The following is a 15603-nucleotide window of genomic DNA, read 5'->3' on the forward strand; positions in this document are numbered from 1 at the left end:
AATTATGCATGGCTGTTGTATCTGTCTAAAGTGATCCCAAACAACAATATATCAGATACGACAAAAGGCTGGATGTAATTTCCTCCCTGTTATTTGATCATTCGCATTCGGCTTATTGAATGGAACGGTATTCAATTTGTGATAAAGGATGCTAAGGGACAGATTGTGGATGAACACACACACAAACTAGACAACAAAAGATGCTATGTAGGGCAGATGTGATTTATAATGGCTCTAAGTTAAGTTCAATTAGAACACTGTCTCTCCACAAAAAACCCCAACAAGCACCTCCAGCTCAGTCATGTGCTCCAAACAGCAGGTGGCAGCATTGTCACAGCTTTCTTACGCAACACTCCCTGTGCTAAACTGTCCTCACTGTGAATCAGGGTCTGACATACTTCACACAGAAGGGCTGCAGCCAAAGTCCACACCTCAAGACTTTTAGTGACAATAGTCCCATGAATTCCACTCAGGAATATGGTGGCTAAAAAGCGATTTTAAGCACTTACCTGCACTTGTGTTGAATGAGCGCTGTAGAGTTTGTTTTTTTTTTGAATAAGATGTTAGTCTCACACACTTAAATGATTTATTTATGCCAACATCAGATTCAGGGGTACAGTATCACAAGGGCATAAACAATTTAGATGGTGATATGCAACCCTCTCTGTGTGTCCTAGTTGCACGTCCGTTGTGTAAACATCAACTACAGACCATATTTCCTTGGAAGTAAAGGTAGCATCTCATATTCAGGAGTGAACAGAGAAGTGAAGTTAACTTGCACACACACTCACTCACACATCCCTCTACGCTCTGTCTCCTTTCCCATCCCTGTCTCTTATTGCTTCCATTAAAGCCGACTGGAGCAAAGGACAAAAAAGATTTAAAAAAAAAGGAGGAACTTGAAAAATTCATGAGACATGTGTAAAGGAAAAAGGGTTCTGAGATGACCAACGGTTATAATTCAAAGACCGTTTGCATGTGAAATGTGTGTGTGCAAATGAGGTGCGTTTGTGAGAGAAACTTGACGGGGTGCCAAAGTGTAAAACATTGGTTCTCAACATGGGGGTCAGGACCCCCAAGAGGGTCATGAAATAATTTTTGCAGGTCACGATATGATTGTGGAAAATAAAATAAAAGAATATATTGTGGCGAGCATCAGAGCCAGGAGGCAGCTCTGAATGGCATTCAGCCCCTTAAAGACATTCAACATAAGGAACAAGCACTCAAAAATATGTAAGACAAAGCTGGCCTCAAGCAATGTTAATGAAAAACTATAAATGTACACAAAAGGAAAATTTCCCACAATCATCTTGGGCGGAGTTATGCTAAGGATGCAGTGATGGGGTTCCCCGCAAAATGGCACCGGGGGAACTTTTTAGGTGGGACATTAGGGAGGCGAGCCCTGGCATTAAAATGTCTAAATCCCTTTAAAAGAAACAGTAATAGCTGCTAGCTTGTTTACATTTGGACCATTAGCAACCAAGATGCTAATTTGCCATTTTGAGAGTGTAGGTCGCTATCTTGGAGGTTGTAGTTATTTCTTGGGGGCTTTGAAAACATAGATAGTGGATGCCGTGACCTCAACTGAAACCGAGCAACTGAAGGCAGGCTTATATCACCAGTGTGCTTCCAGTGAGTCAGAGTAATTGCTTGGCAACAGTCCAGTTCAGTGGCAGAACTATTTGTGTTGGTGGAGCCAAAAAGTTAGTAAATAAACAAAGAAATCATCTGTTATTGCTTAAAAGCAATATCACACTTGAGGTTGTGCTGTTGTACTAAATATCAGCACGCTGCTGGCTGCTTTGTGCTGATATTCAGTACAACAGCACTCCCTCTCATGTGATATGGCTTTATTTGTTAGCTTTCATGTATTATACAGTATTTCCTGGACAGTCTTGGGCAGATAGGGTGTGGGGATAACAAACACAAACCTGATTTTTCTTGTGGGTCATGACTAGGGCTGGGTATTGTTTAAAAAATTGTGACACCAGTACCAATACCAGTACCCTTAAAGTGAAACCAATACCAATGGAATACTTCGTTAATCATAATAACGTTTGCTGTGTCTGGCTGTGAGCAAAAACATATATCTTTTTGTTCTAGGTCTGGGTACCAAAAGGGTTGCATGCAGGTATTTTTTGACTGGAGAAGTTTCTACTTGGTACTAGGTTTTTTTTCCAGTCGATTCCTTTAAGTTACTGAGTACCAATAGCCAGCCCTAGTCACGACTTCAGAAGGTTGAGAACCACTGTTGCAAAAGATGGCATCCCATGGAAAGGCTTACTGTCTGTCCGCACATTGTGTTATTAATCTGCATGTCCGTCCATGCTCTGTGCCATCTCTCACCATCTCCCCGTCTCCTCCTCGGGTCTTTCCCAGAAAGCTCAGGCATGCCAGGCAAACAGACCCAGCCAGGCATTGATTTCTGGCTCAATGTTCACATTTTACTGTGCCCTGTGACATCCACTAATCTCACTAATACCAATCTGATATCAAATAATAGACACTGTGGGGCTGCCTGCCAAGTCAGGTGTGCTCTGAAGAGGCTACACTCCGCCCTGAACCTCTGTGCCAGCGTTCGTCTCCGTGTCTCACCCCCTCCCTCCCACTCTGTCTCTTTTTTCTTTCTATGGCTCGCAGCATTTGCATGCTGTGCTTCTGTTTCATGTGGATTACATCACAACATAGCTCATCTCACGCACATGCACACACACACACAGTTAATCTGTGACCCTTTTTTTGCAAATACACTTCAGGGTTATTTGTAGTTGACGAGGGATCGTGTGTTGGCTTCTTTTGAAGAAGAGTTGAAATGCTGCTTATCAAATCTGAACAGCTCCCCTGTTGTGTTGATCTTTAAGTAAATATAATTAGAACGTAGTTTATATAGCACTTTAACATTAAAAAGATTATGAAAGTAGGGCATTCAATAACAATTTATGAGACATCAAGTGCTGAGAAAAGATCACAAGAAATAAAGTGATAAAAGCAATAAATAGTGAATTAAAGATGACAAAAAAAGATTAAATAACATAATAAACATAAACAAATATATACAGTATGTTTGTATGTATGTAAATGTTTTTTGATGCCTTATAATCAGAAGAGGACAGATAAGCTGCATTGTTTGGATGATGTTTTTTTTTTATAGTTGAGTGTTTGTTTGTGCCCACTGTGTGCTTTTTTTTTTTTTGCTGTTTTCTTTCTTCAGTCCTCAGAGGCTAAAAAAGCATTTTGCTCCTGCAGTGACAAAACAACTGTAAACGAAGAAGAGGTTGTGTGTGGGACAGAGCAGCCCTATAATTACCTGCAGTCCACTAACCAGTGTATTTATCACAGAAAAACAGCAGAGAAAGCCTTAATGTTTTCTCTTCATCAGTGCCGTGGCTAAAAGCCCCTCATGCCTGACCCGTGGACTGGGGGAGAGTGAATCCCCCGAGGAGTGTGATGGATGTGATGGATCACACTGAAGCATATTGACAGACACACTCAACCAACTCTGCTGCAGAGCGTAATTTATTCTAAAAAGTGCTCCACATATTGACTATACCGAATAGGTGACCTGCTTTGCTGGCTCTATAGACAAGACGGTGAAATATAGCGTGTTTCTATTGAATGAAGACCTTACACAGGTGTGAAGAGGTGGTATGAGAATCTCAAGCATCTCATAATGTCTGTCTCGCATAGCTTACAGTCGGTTTTTGCAGCTCACATTTCCTCTGCTTTGTACTATCTTGACATCTGAGTGTTTCCGATGATTAATCCTTCCTATGTGCTACATCGAACCAGACCTAACCTTTACAGTGCAGGCAGTACAAAATCATTTCATTCCCTTCCTGTGAGAGAGGTTGTCTCAAGGACTGAGTGTTCCCATGCTAGAAAGCTGTGCCAAGGCCTTTTGTGAATGGATTAGTTACTATTAAGCTGCCGGGCCTGATAAATTAGGATTTATAAAGATTATTACAAAATACTTATGCCCTCCTAATGCCGGTGATTGAATTTGTGAATCATATTGAATTACTGCTGTGGATTACAGAAAAGGTATGTTGAATAGGCCGGGAGAAATGACTTATTGTGCTTTGTTTAACAACAGAACGTATTGACGCCCTTGAAGTGTCTGCGCTATCTAGTCGAGCCTCTCACAATCAGCGAGAGGAACCGTTTCCCCAAAGAAAACAACCATGTCTGCTATCTTCAAAAATTCCCTGCAACCTTAAGGCTTGAAGACAAATGGATGGTGTACGATTTTAATTGCCTACTAACACCCTCCAGTGTAAGAATCTAATTATCTTTGGTCCATCGTATCGGAGAAGCCTATAACTGTTTCAATATTACACATCCAAAGGGGCTGAAACTGCAGAATAGCCAGATAATGGCTTCTTAAACAAGTTTGCCTCCAAGAAAACATTCTTTTTAAAAAGACCAAGCTTCATCTTGTATTCATTTCCCCAAAGAGGAACTTGGCACCGGAGAGCAAGAGATTACTGACCAAGAACACACTCCACTACTCCGTAGCCACAAAACAAATTATTACATAAACACATATCAATGTACAGTGTTTCCTGTACCGGTAATGTTACTTGGCATGTCCAAAACATGCAGTTATTATTAAAGGAGCAATATGCAACAAATGTGCATGCAAAAATGAGCACAGCAGCCCAAACAGGAAGTTGGGACCATAGACTGTGCATTAAACAGGTTCCCCCTCCCTTCTCCTCCCTAGACTTGAGGAAGCTCAAGCAGGTTGCAGGAACACTGCAGGAGTACAAGTCGAGGGCAACATTGTAATTTGACAAGAACAAGTGACGACAAGTCCTCCACTTTAAGTTGATCAACTCTTTATAACTGTCAGTTGTCTGTCAATGTAAAGGAAAGCTCGTTATCCTGAAAACAAAAGCCCACTGCTCCAAAAATACACTCAGAGAAGTTTGAGTAGAATGACTGCCTGCTTACTGTTGGCCAGACTCCATTAACATATTGCTCAATTTAACTGTTATAACCATCTACCCCTTCTTAGAGATAATTAATGACTTCTTTTGACTCATAAACAGACACTAACTCCTTTGGTAAACAGTCGGCATTAATTTGAACTCTAATTAACGTGAAACGGCCAAACAATAACAAAAGTTAGGGGCCTGGAAAAGAAATTTCAAAGAAGACACCATGGCTGTAGTGTTGCTGTCAGAGAAGCACATATTTCAACTATCATGGTCATTTTATGATTTATTGCAGTAAATATATTACAGGTTTCTCCTCTAATTAGAATTAAAAAATTCTATATATATATGTATATATACATGCATCCAAACAAACAGACATACCTCTGTTGCTGTCTTCACTTTCTTCCTCGGTTGTGGATTTCTTAGATGGCGGTGTGTTATCTACAATTGAACAAAAATAAATGGTGATTTACAGACGTGGGAGTGACACATCGTTACCCCGACAACACCATCACGATGTGAAGGGCGTGACATCTTGTCAATTTGAACTGTTAGATGAGAGTCGGTGGGAGTAAATATGGCTTTTGGCAAGCCGCGCTCATCGTTCGCAGTGATTATTCTAACTTGGCCATTCAGTCTCAGCTGACCACCACACTACAAGAGCCTGTCAGAGAACTCAATGGCTCTTACACCATTTTGTTTTATACCTGCCTGACAAAAAAATGACTCCTGTGGGGGAGCAGGGAAGAATGCGAGGCTTTGAGACCAACTCCAGAGCACAGCCTGGGACAAAAGCACCATACCATGTGAGAATGGCAGTCATTCGAACCTTTGAATAGGCTCCAGCCTGCGCTGATTCAAACTCTGGCTGATGGAGCAGAATAAAAGGCCAGTCCTTGGCACTGGTGCAGAGGCCCATCAAACAAGGCCAAACTGGACCAGGGCAGGGCTGGCATGATGATACAACGGAGCTAGGAATTATCAGGGGTTATTACAGTTGGCTTGATATGGTCTGGTGCTATGTTATTATACAGTACCCAGTGTAAAATAGCTGGTGAGGACATGGCAGAAAACAACGTGGTCGCTCAGGCGCTAACAATAGGACAAACTCTCAAATGCAGTTCCTCCCAGCCAAGTCTTTATGATTTAGCCATTACGTGCACATTGTTTCACTCTGGAATATCACATTTTACAGTGCACTTATAAAACAGCCCTTTTATGTTCACCCAAAATGGAATCTCATTGAAAACACAGATGCGTGTAATTGGCAAATCACGGAGGTGACTTTGGGAAGAAAAACATTTTGATAGCACCCAGGGTTCTACATCTCCGGTAATCTGAACGTTTCCTTCGACAGACAGTAAAACTAACATTGCTCTCTGCTTAGTTGGTTGCACGTGCACTATGACGTCTTCGAGGGACACGGCAGTTAGAGCTGGCAAGCCCCTCGTACTCGTAAAGAAAATTTGCCATCAGGTGCTTTCTAAGACCTGCTGTTCCTTGGAGAAATCTGCTAGAGGCAGTACATTTCATCAAACATTTCATAAAAATGATTTTTTTTTTTTTTTTTGTCTACCAAGGAGAAAAAAAGTTAACTGCTGCTAAACTCTATTGGATCCATTGTTCCTGCTATTCAAACAATATACACACTTCGGCGAGGCTTTCTGTTCATGCCATTGCTTATTCAGGACATCAGTGCACAGACAAATGTCAATAGTTTATCCTGATAAGCAGTATCTGCGAGTTACAGGCCACGTGCCAAGATGGTGCTGTGATAAAAGCATTATGCGCTGACAGTTGTGTTTGTGCTATCGCCTGGCGCACGCTGCGGAGGGATGTTGCTCTGCTGTTCCTTTGTCACTCGCTTTAGGTGGTCTGAAGGCATTGTGCCCATAAGCCGGATGAAGAGAATGGTGTTGGGAATTAGCTGTGGAAATAAGCTCTTGTAATGTAATGTACCTGACACGAAGTATTTTTAACTGCGATGTGTCAGGCCTTGGATTCAACTTGTCACCAAATGAATAAACATTCAATTTCATCTGCTGCATAAAAACTAGCAAATCACTGTCATGAGTTGAAGCTACGCCACTCACTCAGCCTCTGTGTGCTTTAATGGAGGTGTTAAGGTGAAAAGGCAACCATGAAATATTCTGTCACTCACCTCCCTTCAGCTGCTCCTCTGTAACCTCCATGTCATTGTCTGGCAGAAGGGGGGAAAAGACAGCGTGTCAAACCATGCTATTTTATAATGTACGATACAGCAAGTCATCATAAGCTGTCTCCTTGATTGTAATGTGGCACAGTATTTTGATGTCATACTGCTGCATACCCTGCCTGCTTAAACCAGTCAACAAATGAAAATACAACCCAGATTTCAAAACAGTTGGGACACTTTGTGAAACATAAGTGAAAACAGAATGCAATGGTTTGCAAATCAAGCTACTGAACTGAATACAATACAAACATAAGATTTCTTAATTTTCACACTGATAAGCTTTACTATTTTTTGAGGATATATACACCACAGTGATGCATCACCTTGTCTTTGAGCAACACTCAGTAAGTGTTTGGTACACTTTTGAAAGCAAAACTCTCTCCCATTCTTGCTTGATATACGACTTCAGTGGCTCAACAGTCTGCAGTCTCTGTTGTCATATTTTGCACCTCTTAATGTGCCACATATTTTCAATGGGAGACAGGTCTGGACTGCAGACAGGCCAGTTTAGTATCGACTCTCTTTTCCTATGAAGCCACACAGCTGTAACACTTGCACAATGTGTCTTGGCCTTGTGGTGCCGGAGCAAGCAGGGACATCCCTGACAAAGACATCTGGACATCTGGCAGCATATGTTACTTCAAAACCTGCATGTGCCTTTTAGCAATAGTGCCTTCACAGATGTAAAAGTTAACCATGCATGCACATACCCCCCCATACCATCACAGATGCTGGCTTTTGAATTTTGTGTTGGTAACAATCTGGATGGTCCTTTTCCTCTTTAGCCCAGAGGATACAATGTGCACAAGTTACAAAAAAAAGAAAGAATAGAAATGTGGACTGGTCAGACCTCTCAGGCCAGCTCAGGCCCAGAGGAGTCGGCGGCATTTCTGGATATTGTTGATATATAGCTTTCGTTTCGCATGGTAGCATGTGAACTTGTATTTGTCGATTCAACGATGAACTGTGTTTACAACAGTCTTTCAAGTTCCTGAGGCAATGTAGCAATATACTGGATAAAGTCATGTCTGTTTTTGATGCAGCGCCACCTGAGGAATCAAAGGTCAAGGGCCTTGTGTCCAGAGATTTCTGAATCAGGATCAATGGAGAAATGTTGAACATGATGAACTGGTAAACTTCGCCCAATCCTTGCTTGTGAACGTTTTGAAGATGCCACCTTAATACCCAATCATGACATTGTAACCTGTTACCAATTCACCTGCAGGCATGAAATTCAAAATGAGTGCATGTCAAACATGATTTGAAAATTATTGCATTCTGTTTTTATTTAGGTTTTAAACAGTGGCCCAGCTTTTTTGGAACTGGAGGGTAGGATCTGCAGTGTTTCCTCAGAACGTGACTGAAATCCGATCCATCTACTTCTCCCATTCATATGTCCAAAAGCTGGTTGTTTCACCTCTTTCTTCCACGCCAGCTGCCATGCTCCAAAATCTTACCAACAAACCTTCACAGCCTCCCTCAATTCCCCCACCAGACGGCCTTGGATCTAGTGAGTTATTACACCAAATGACTGTGTACATGGGTGTGTGTGGGGAGGGGGGGCACATTCACAAGACATTCTTTTTCAATTAAATCTATACTGGTAGGCTCAGCATAAATGACACAAAAACCTCCCATTTCCTCAAATTACAAGGACTGCAGGCTTGGGTGGACAACTATGCCTTAAAAAAATCCCTTTGATTTTCTGTTCTTTTCTCTATACTTCTATTGTGTGAGACAGACTGAGTGAACTAGGGGTGTTTCTGGGTGGATGAGTTGAGTTGCACGGTGGGAGATGAGAGGGGGGAGTTGGATGCTACTTCAGGAGGAACTGCTGAGAGTGAAAGACGGGGACAGAGGAACTGTGGATGCTTGCTCATGGCTCTCGGCTCCCATCCTACAAACACACTCAGCATGCCTCAGGTTTCTTTGAGTCTATGTATATATAGCATGTTAGTGCTTGAGTTTTAATGTGCACGGTTCATATGAATAGATTATGCAGTATTTGAGAGGGCACATGTATGGCCACATAGATATATGTTTGCTTATGGCTGTGCATGAGACTGAGCAATGATTGCACTGTGGTTAACAAGCAAGAGCAAACGATAGCTTTGATGAAAGGCTGTTGTCATCTGTTCTGTAGAAGTGTAACCATCAGAGCTCCCTGTGGATGCAGCGACAGACTTTTCTTTTGTATAACACTGAATCTAAGGCTACAGTGCATTAATCTAACCCTGCTTGGGGAAACAATGGAAAGCCCACTGATACAGTATAACAATAGTGCAAGAACGGAAACATGGGTTGTCTGCAGCCACTGCCACATGCTATAACATTATTACTCCTGCTCAACACTGCTGTCAACACAGGTAAAGCATAAGATCCTAGAATATCAATATATGACACTTTTATTACAGTCCCTCTCTGTTTCTCAGGCTAAAAACAACTGCATGAGTAGACTCACTCAAGAGATTCTCACTAGATGGTTTGATTGATCTTTGAATGAGCAAAACTATTATAGTATGAAACAGATAAGAAAATATTAACTGCTCAGCTGACATTTGGGGAAATTATGCTTTCTTCTTCATATTCGCTTTCTTTTAAAGCGTTAGAGAAAACGATCAATACCACTTTCATTTCTGTGCTCTAAATATGAAACTAGAGCCAGGAGCTGGGTAGTTTAGCTTAGCATGAAGACTGGAAGCATTGGGGAATTGGCTACCCTGGCTCTGTCCAAAGGTAACAAAAACATAAACCGTCCCATAGCGCAAAAGCTCACTAACTAAAATGTTATATGACCTTGCTTTTAAAGTGGTTGCCCAGCAACCTTACATCATTGACAAAACTCCAGGAAGTCATAGTGCTTTAGGTGGTCTGAAGCAATTGTGCCTGCAGCAAATAGTGCAGCACTATAAATTGTTTTTATACTTCTGATTAATTAAATAAAGGAGATATGACATGTTAATTATGAGCTTTAGAGTTTGTTTTTAGTTTGGAGAGAGGCTGGTTGCTGCAAGACTTTATGCTAAGCCAAGTTAACTATCTCCCAGCACCAGCTTCATTTTAGGTGACAGATATGAGAATGGTATTGAGCCTCTCATCTAACTCTTGGAAAGATGTATTGACCTTTTCATAAAAATCTTGACAAGAAAGTGGAAAAACTATTCTTCTAAGTTGCATTTTTCACTCACGGTGGAATAGTTGTGGATTTAAACCCAACTGTGTTACAGAAAAGCAAGTTCTTCCCTTTTAAATGCTCTATTCTAAACCAGTGGGGCACGCCATCAGAAGGGTTGGGTATTTATGGATGACATGTAATCTGTATTACTGAGATTGAAAAAATAAGTAACTAAAATCACCCCAGATTACATTTGAAAAATGTGTGATTACATTGCCAAGGCTTACTTAAATATGTTTGTAAAATATGGCCATTTTAAAATCATAAAACTGTTTTGAATGTCAATCAAAACTCTATTAACTCATGAAAAGCAGGTCTGACATAGAGGGTTTCTTAGACAAGTGTTTGACTTTGTGGCGGACCTGGAAGGAGAAAAAAAGCAAAAAATACATTTTATTTGTACTGAATGTGTTTTGAGATGTTTAAATTCCATTTTTATTTTTGGTGTAAGGAGCAATATTTTCAATATTTGATTTTGACGTAATCCAAAATAAACCCAGAAGTATTGAGATTAGGTTACTTTTTTGGTGGTCCAATGGTTCACATTATAAATTAGAAACACTGACATATGATTTGCATGCAGTAACTGACTACATTTCAAAGGATTCTGACCCAACTCTGGGGCTGCAGATACTGAAGTACTGCTAAATTGGTACATGTAATTTAAAAGGCTAGTCATTTTTTTTTTTATCTTAATGTGGTCAAGAATGCACATACATTTTAAAAAATATAAATAAAATGCATAATTTCAAAGACCACTTACATGTGCATATCACCATGTCAATCACAACACAACATAAAGTAGAGACAAACATGTTTTGCCGTGTGAGAGACAACCCTGCACCAGTAAATGCTCCAAAGTGACTGGTGAGGAAATACGACCCTGAGTCATTTATTTGGGACACCAGTCCTTGGATTTTTTTTTTAACAAACAGAAGTGGGCCTTATGGTACAAAAGGTTGAGAGCCTCTGCTCTAAATGATCAAAAAGCAACCATGTCTAGCCAATACTGTACACGCTGTACATGTTGATAAGCAGGTAGTCAGGATTATGCGTTTGGACATTTTCTACATGTCAGTGATTTATGCACAAACATGGGAACATGAGCTAAACTGAATCCTCATATCAGCCAAAGCTGTCTGAGAGACTCTGAGCCACTGTGCTCTCTGGAAATCACATCACTAACACACCATGGTCTCCTCATCTCCCCGCCTCGAGGGATAGCCTCGTGAAACCAACAAAGACTTCATTTTCACCCCTCACAGGGTTCCAGTAGCCCTTCATATCCTCTGTCCGCAAATTACCTATGTGTGATAGAAGCGTCTGCATATACCGCAGCTTTACTTCTTCCAAAGCAGTGGGGGTTTGAGGGGATGTTTCAAATATGGACACTTTGGTGGTAGGTGTGTGGGTTGCGGGGCTGGGAGTATGGAGTGTATTAGGAGCCATGTAAATAAATGTCAATTGGAAAGTCGGTCAAACAGCTGGGAGAGAATGCAGCAGCCCCTGCAGATCTGTGGGCTGTGTTAATATTGTCAGCACTGTGGCTGATTGAGGAGGAGAGGAGATGGAGCCCAGCTTGTAGGCAGCCACCCGGATCATATTAGTGGCGGAGTGTACCCAGAATCAATTTCAACATGCTTTTACTCTCTACAACCACAGCTGCCTGACTGCTTCCATGCTTGAAAATAATACGTGCCAAGGCAAGCATGTGGTCAATCACGATCCATGGGCCAATTTGAATACTTAATGGAATCATGTCATGTGATTAATTACATTGATTAAGCTCTATATGATAATCAATTAATGGCGATACTTACGTCATATTCTATTTTTCTAACCACGATCATTTCTGGTTGTCGTTTCTGGGTGTGTGTATTCCTTCAAACATTGTAAACACAAATGATCCTGTCACAGCACCTTTGAGATGTTTACAGTTTATGGCTTTTGAAAGTAATGAATAGGTCATTATTTCACTGATTATGAGCTCAGTTGGGGAGGAGTGTAATGGATGTTGAATGGTGCCACTGAGGCAACAGCTTCACATGTAGCTGCTGTGTGTATTTGCTTGTTTGTCTATTTGCATATTTCAGTATTTATGTGTTTGACAGGCTTCCTTTACAAAACGTGTGAACAACTGAGCACAACAGCACTAACTTCAAAAGCCAGCATCTGTGATGATGTGGGGGTGTGTGGGTGCCCATGGCATCATGGGTAACTGTCACATCTGTGAAGGCACCACTGATGTCGTAAGGCACACGCAGGTTTTGGAGCAACATATGCTGCCATCCAGGCATTTTTTTTGGGTGATATCCCTGCTTATTTCAACAAGACAATGCCATGACAGATTCTGCAGGTGTTACAACAGCGTGACTTCATAGTTAAAGAGTTCAGGTACTAGATTGACCTGCCTGCAGTCCAGACCTGTCTCCTATTAAAAATGTGTGGTGCATTATAAAGCACAAAATATGACAACAAAGCACCCAGACTGTTGAGCACCTGAGGTATATCAATAAAGAATGAGAAAGAATTTCACTCTCAAAACTTCAATAATACTACGTGGGTGCATTTCTTCAAACAATGCAAACACTGATGGTCCTGTCACAGCACCTTTGAGATGTTTACAGTTTATGGCTTTCCAAAGTAATGAATAGGTCATTATATCGCTGGTTATGAGCTCAGTTGGGGAGGTGGGTAATGGATGTTGAATGGTACTACAGAGGCAATAGCTTTACGTATTGTCGCTGTGTGTATTAGCTTGTTGGTCTATTTGCATATTTCAGTATTTGTGTGTTTGAGAGGCCTCCTTTACAAAACATATGACTCTAAACAACTGAAGTGCTCCTTGTGCTGGCGCTACATAAAAAGACCTTTGTCTGTTTGTGAGAACTCATCAATCATTACTCATCAAATGCTAGCTCTTCTGGCAAATCTGTTTGAACACATACCACTGCAAAGAAAATCTGCAGGCATTTGTTGTAATTTTTCACTGTGATGTTCAAATCTTCCAATATTTGATACCTGACTAGGTGTACCCTCCTGATTTACATGCTGTGGCTGCATTATGTGCCTGTATGCAGGTGTGCATGAGTATTCTTGTCAGCAAAGGCTATTTTTCAGTTTTCTCCTCCTGCAGAGATGTAACCATATTTTGGCTCTCTCACAGTGACAGCTTGTGGGAATGCACATTGTAATAAAGCAATTTCCTGTATGCAAATGTCCTGTTTACACGTTCCTGCTCCAGTCATTGTCACTTGACAGATTGCTCGAATATGAGAAGAGCAGCTATACGATGAAAAATGAGAATAGTAAGACTTCAATAAAAAATCTATTGTGCCTGCTCGGAGCTCCAGACATGCTTGAAACTGATGTCACAGGGAAGATCCCTGAGTTTCACACGACCACACACTCACACACATACAAATTACAGAAAGATCAAGGCCACTATTCACAACAGCTCCATAACAGCTTGCTGATAGAGGAGGCGGCGGAGAAGCTCCTCCTTGATATAATGAGGAAGAATAATAGAGAGTGGAGGGATGAGGTATTGGGCAAGTAGCATGGGAACAACGAGAGGTATAAGTGAGAATTAGTGAAGACGAGTGGGAGCGAGGATATGGAGGGTCGACATGACAGAGGGTTATTGAAAGTGAGAGGATGTTGCAGGAGACAGAATGGTCTCAGGCCGCTGTGTGATGCATTCAGTGGTGCCGCAAGATCTACCTGACTGTCTGTCTCTGGCAGTGAGGATGATGGGATGTTCTGAAAGCGCTCGAGCACACCTGCAGAGCTAATTCACAGCCTCTGATTCACTACTGCCATTCTGCGCAGGCTAAATGCAAGTCTTTTCACACTACGGGGTTATGCATTCCCTACATGGTGCAATCCTACCAATCAGCATTTCTTTCTTTAAAGCACACTTATCAGCTACTGTTAAACACATCTACATGGTGCAGCCTGGCTGGATGAAACATTTGAACTCACTCCCTTCCATGAATGTCTAGTCTACAATCACAGCACCAGTAATTACGTTATCTTTGAGTTCCTCAATGTGGAACATCTTATAAGAGCTGTTGTTTTCCATAAAGGCTCTGAAGGAGCACGAGTTGGAAGATCAGATCACGTGTAGGTGAGTGTGGTGACATAAGAAAAAAAAAATACATGTCTTCCTTGACCCTGAGTGGAAATGTCATATATGTTTAGCCACTTGGTTTACAGCCTCTTTTTCTGTATGTAAACATGATGTTTTTTTGCAGGTGGAGCTTAAACACATTAGCAAACGCTGGCTAGATTTGTTGGCTTCTTTCTGTAAGATACTGTACAGCAACAATAACTGTGTTAACTACATAGTTCTCAGTGTTTTCATATGTTTTCAGCAACTATGTTCCAACATGTATAATGTATTTAGAAGAAAAACTCTCTTTTTCCTACAGACTTTAAAAATGACCGAAGAAAATCTGAGTTTCTCTGAGTATGTATAGCCAGTTACTTTCCAGGATTGCAAGTGTTACTTGAAAAACTTCACATTAACCAACAGGAGCAGACCTAGTGACCGGTACATGATCACTCAGTAGATGGACAAGATGGACAAGAGTGCATCATCCTTTTTTTTTTTTTTTTTTTTGGTTACTTTTTGTTGTTTTAAGTTAATGGTCTGCAGAGTGACAGGTGCTGCTTTTGGCTCAGGGTGCTGCTGTTGGCCGGAGGACAGCGCAATGAGCCGGGATGACGAGTGAGATGAAAACAGCCTCTAGAGCCAGACTGTTTTCACATTGAACAGGGCGAATTAAAGATTTTTTTTTCCACCAAACCAGAGTTGGTGATTGCTGGAACAGTGGAAAAGACTGGGCAAGATGGTTTTGGAGAGTTTTATTTTGTGTCTGTCTGTCAAATTTAAATGAAGTGTGTTTTACAGAGTGAACGAGGTGAATGTAGCTCGTCTCACTGTAGTTCAGTAAACTTAAATTCAGAAGGTTGTCAGCTGTATTTTTCTGTTTAATAAGGAAAATATGTGTACAAATATTTCCTTTCTTGACATTTTGGTTTTTGTCATGGCTCACACACAGCTTTCGTCTTTTCATGTTTAACTTGCTTTGTTTTGGTATGTGATAAAACTTCGGTTTTCTGAATTTCTACTTCCACTGTGGCTCTACTACGCCTGGCACTATTTTACTGTGTCCCCCAGTTTTTGTTTTGTTTTGCCTCCAGCTGTAACGGTGACATAATCATTACGTCGGCCCAAAAAGGGTCTATAATGGGACTGACATCCACTC

The 15603-nt window shown here is 41.2% G+C and overlaps 1 protein-coding gene across 1 annotated transcript in view; it reads right to left on the reverse strand.

Moving 5' to 3' along the window:
* Positions 1-15603, reverse strand: part of macrod2 (mono-ADP ribosylhydrolase 2) — a 551038-nt gene that overhangs the window by 31161 nt on the left and 504274 nt on the right. The window contains exons 10-11 of the mRNA XM_084735639.1: positions 7102-7140; positions 5322-5381 (exon numbers count right to left, since the gene is read on the reverse strand). Coding sequence (XP_084591765.1) covers positions 5322-5381; positions 7102-7140 — 99 coding nt within the window. The remainder of the gene's footprint in view (positions 1-5321; positions 5382-7101; positions 7141-15603) is intronic.

This window comes from Lutjanus erythropterus, chromosome 14 (assembly GCF_056507025.1).
Source record: "Lutjanus erythropterus isolate fLutEry1 chromosome 14, fLutEry1.hap2, whole genome shotgun sequence".
NCBI classification, from domain to species: Eukaryota; Metazoa; Chordata; class Actinopteri; order Lutjaniformes; family Lutjanidae; genus Lutjanus; species Lutjanus erythropterus.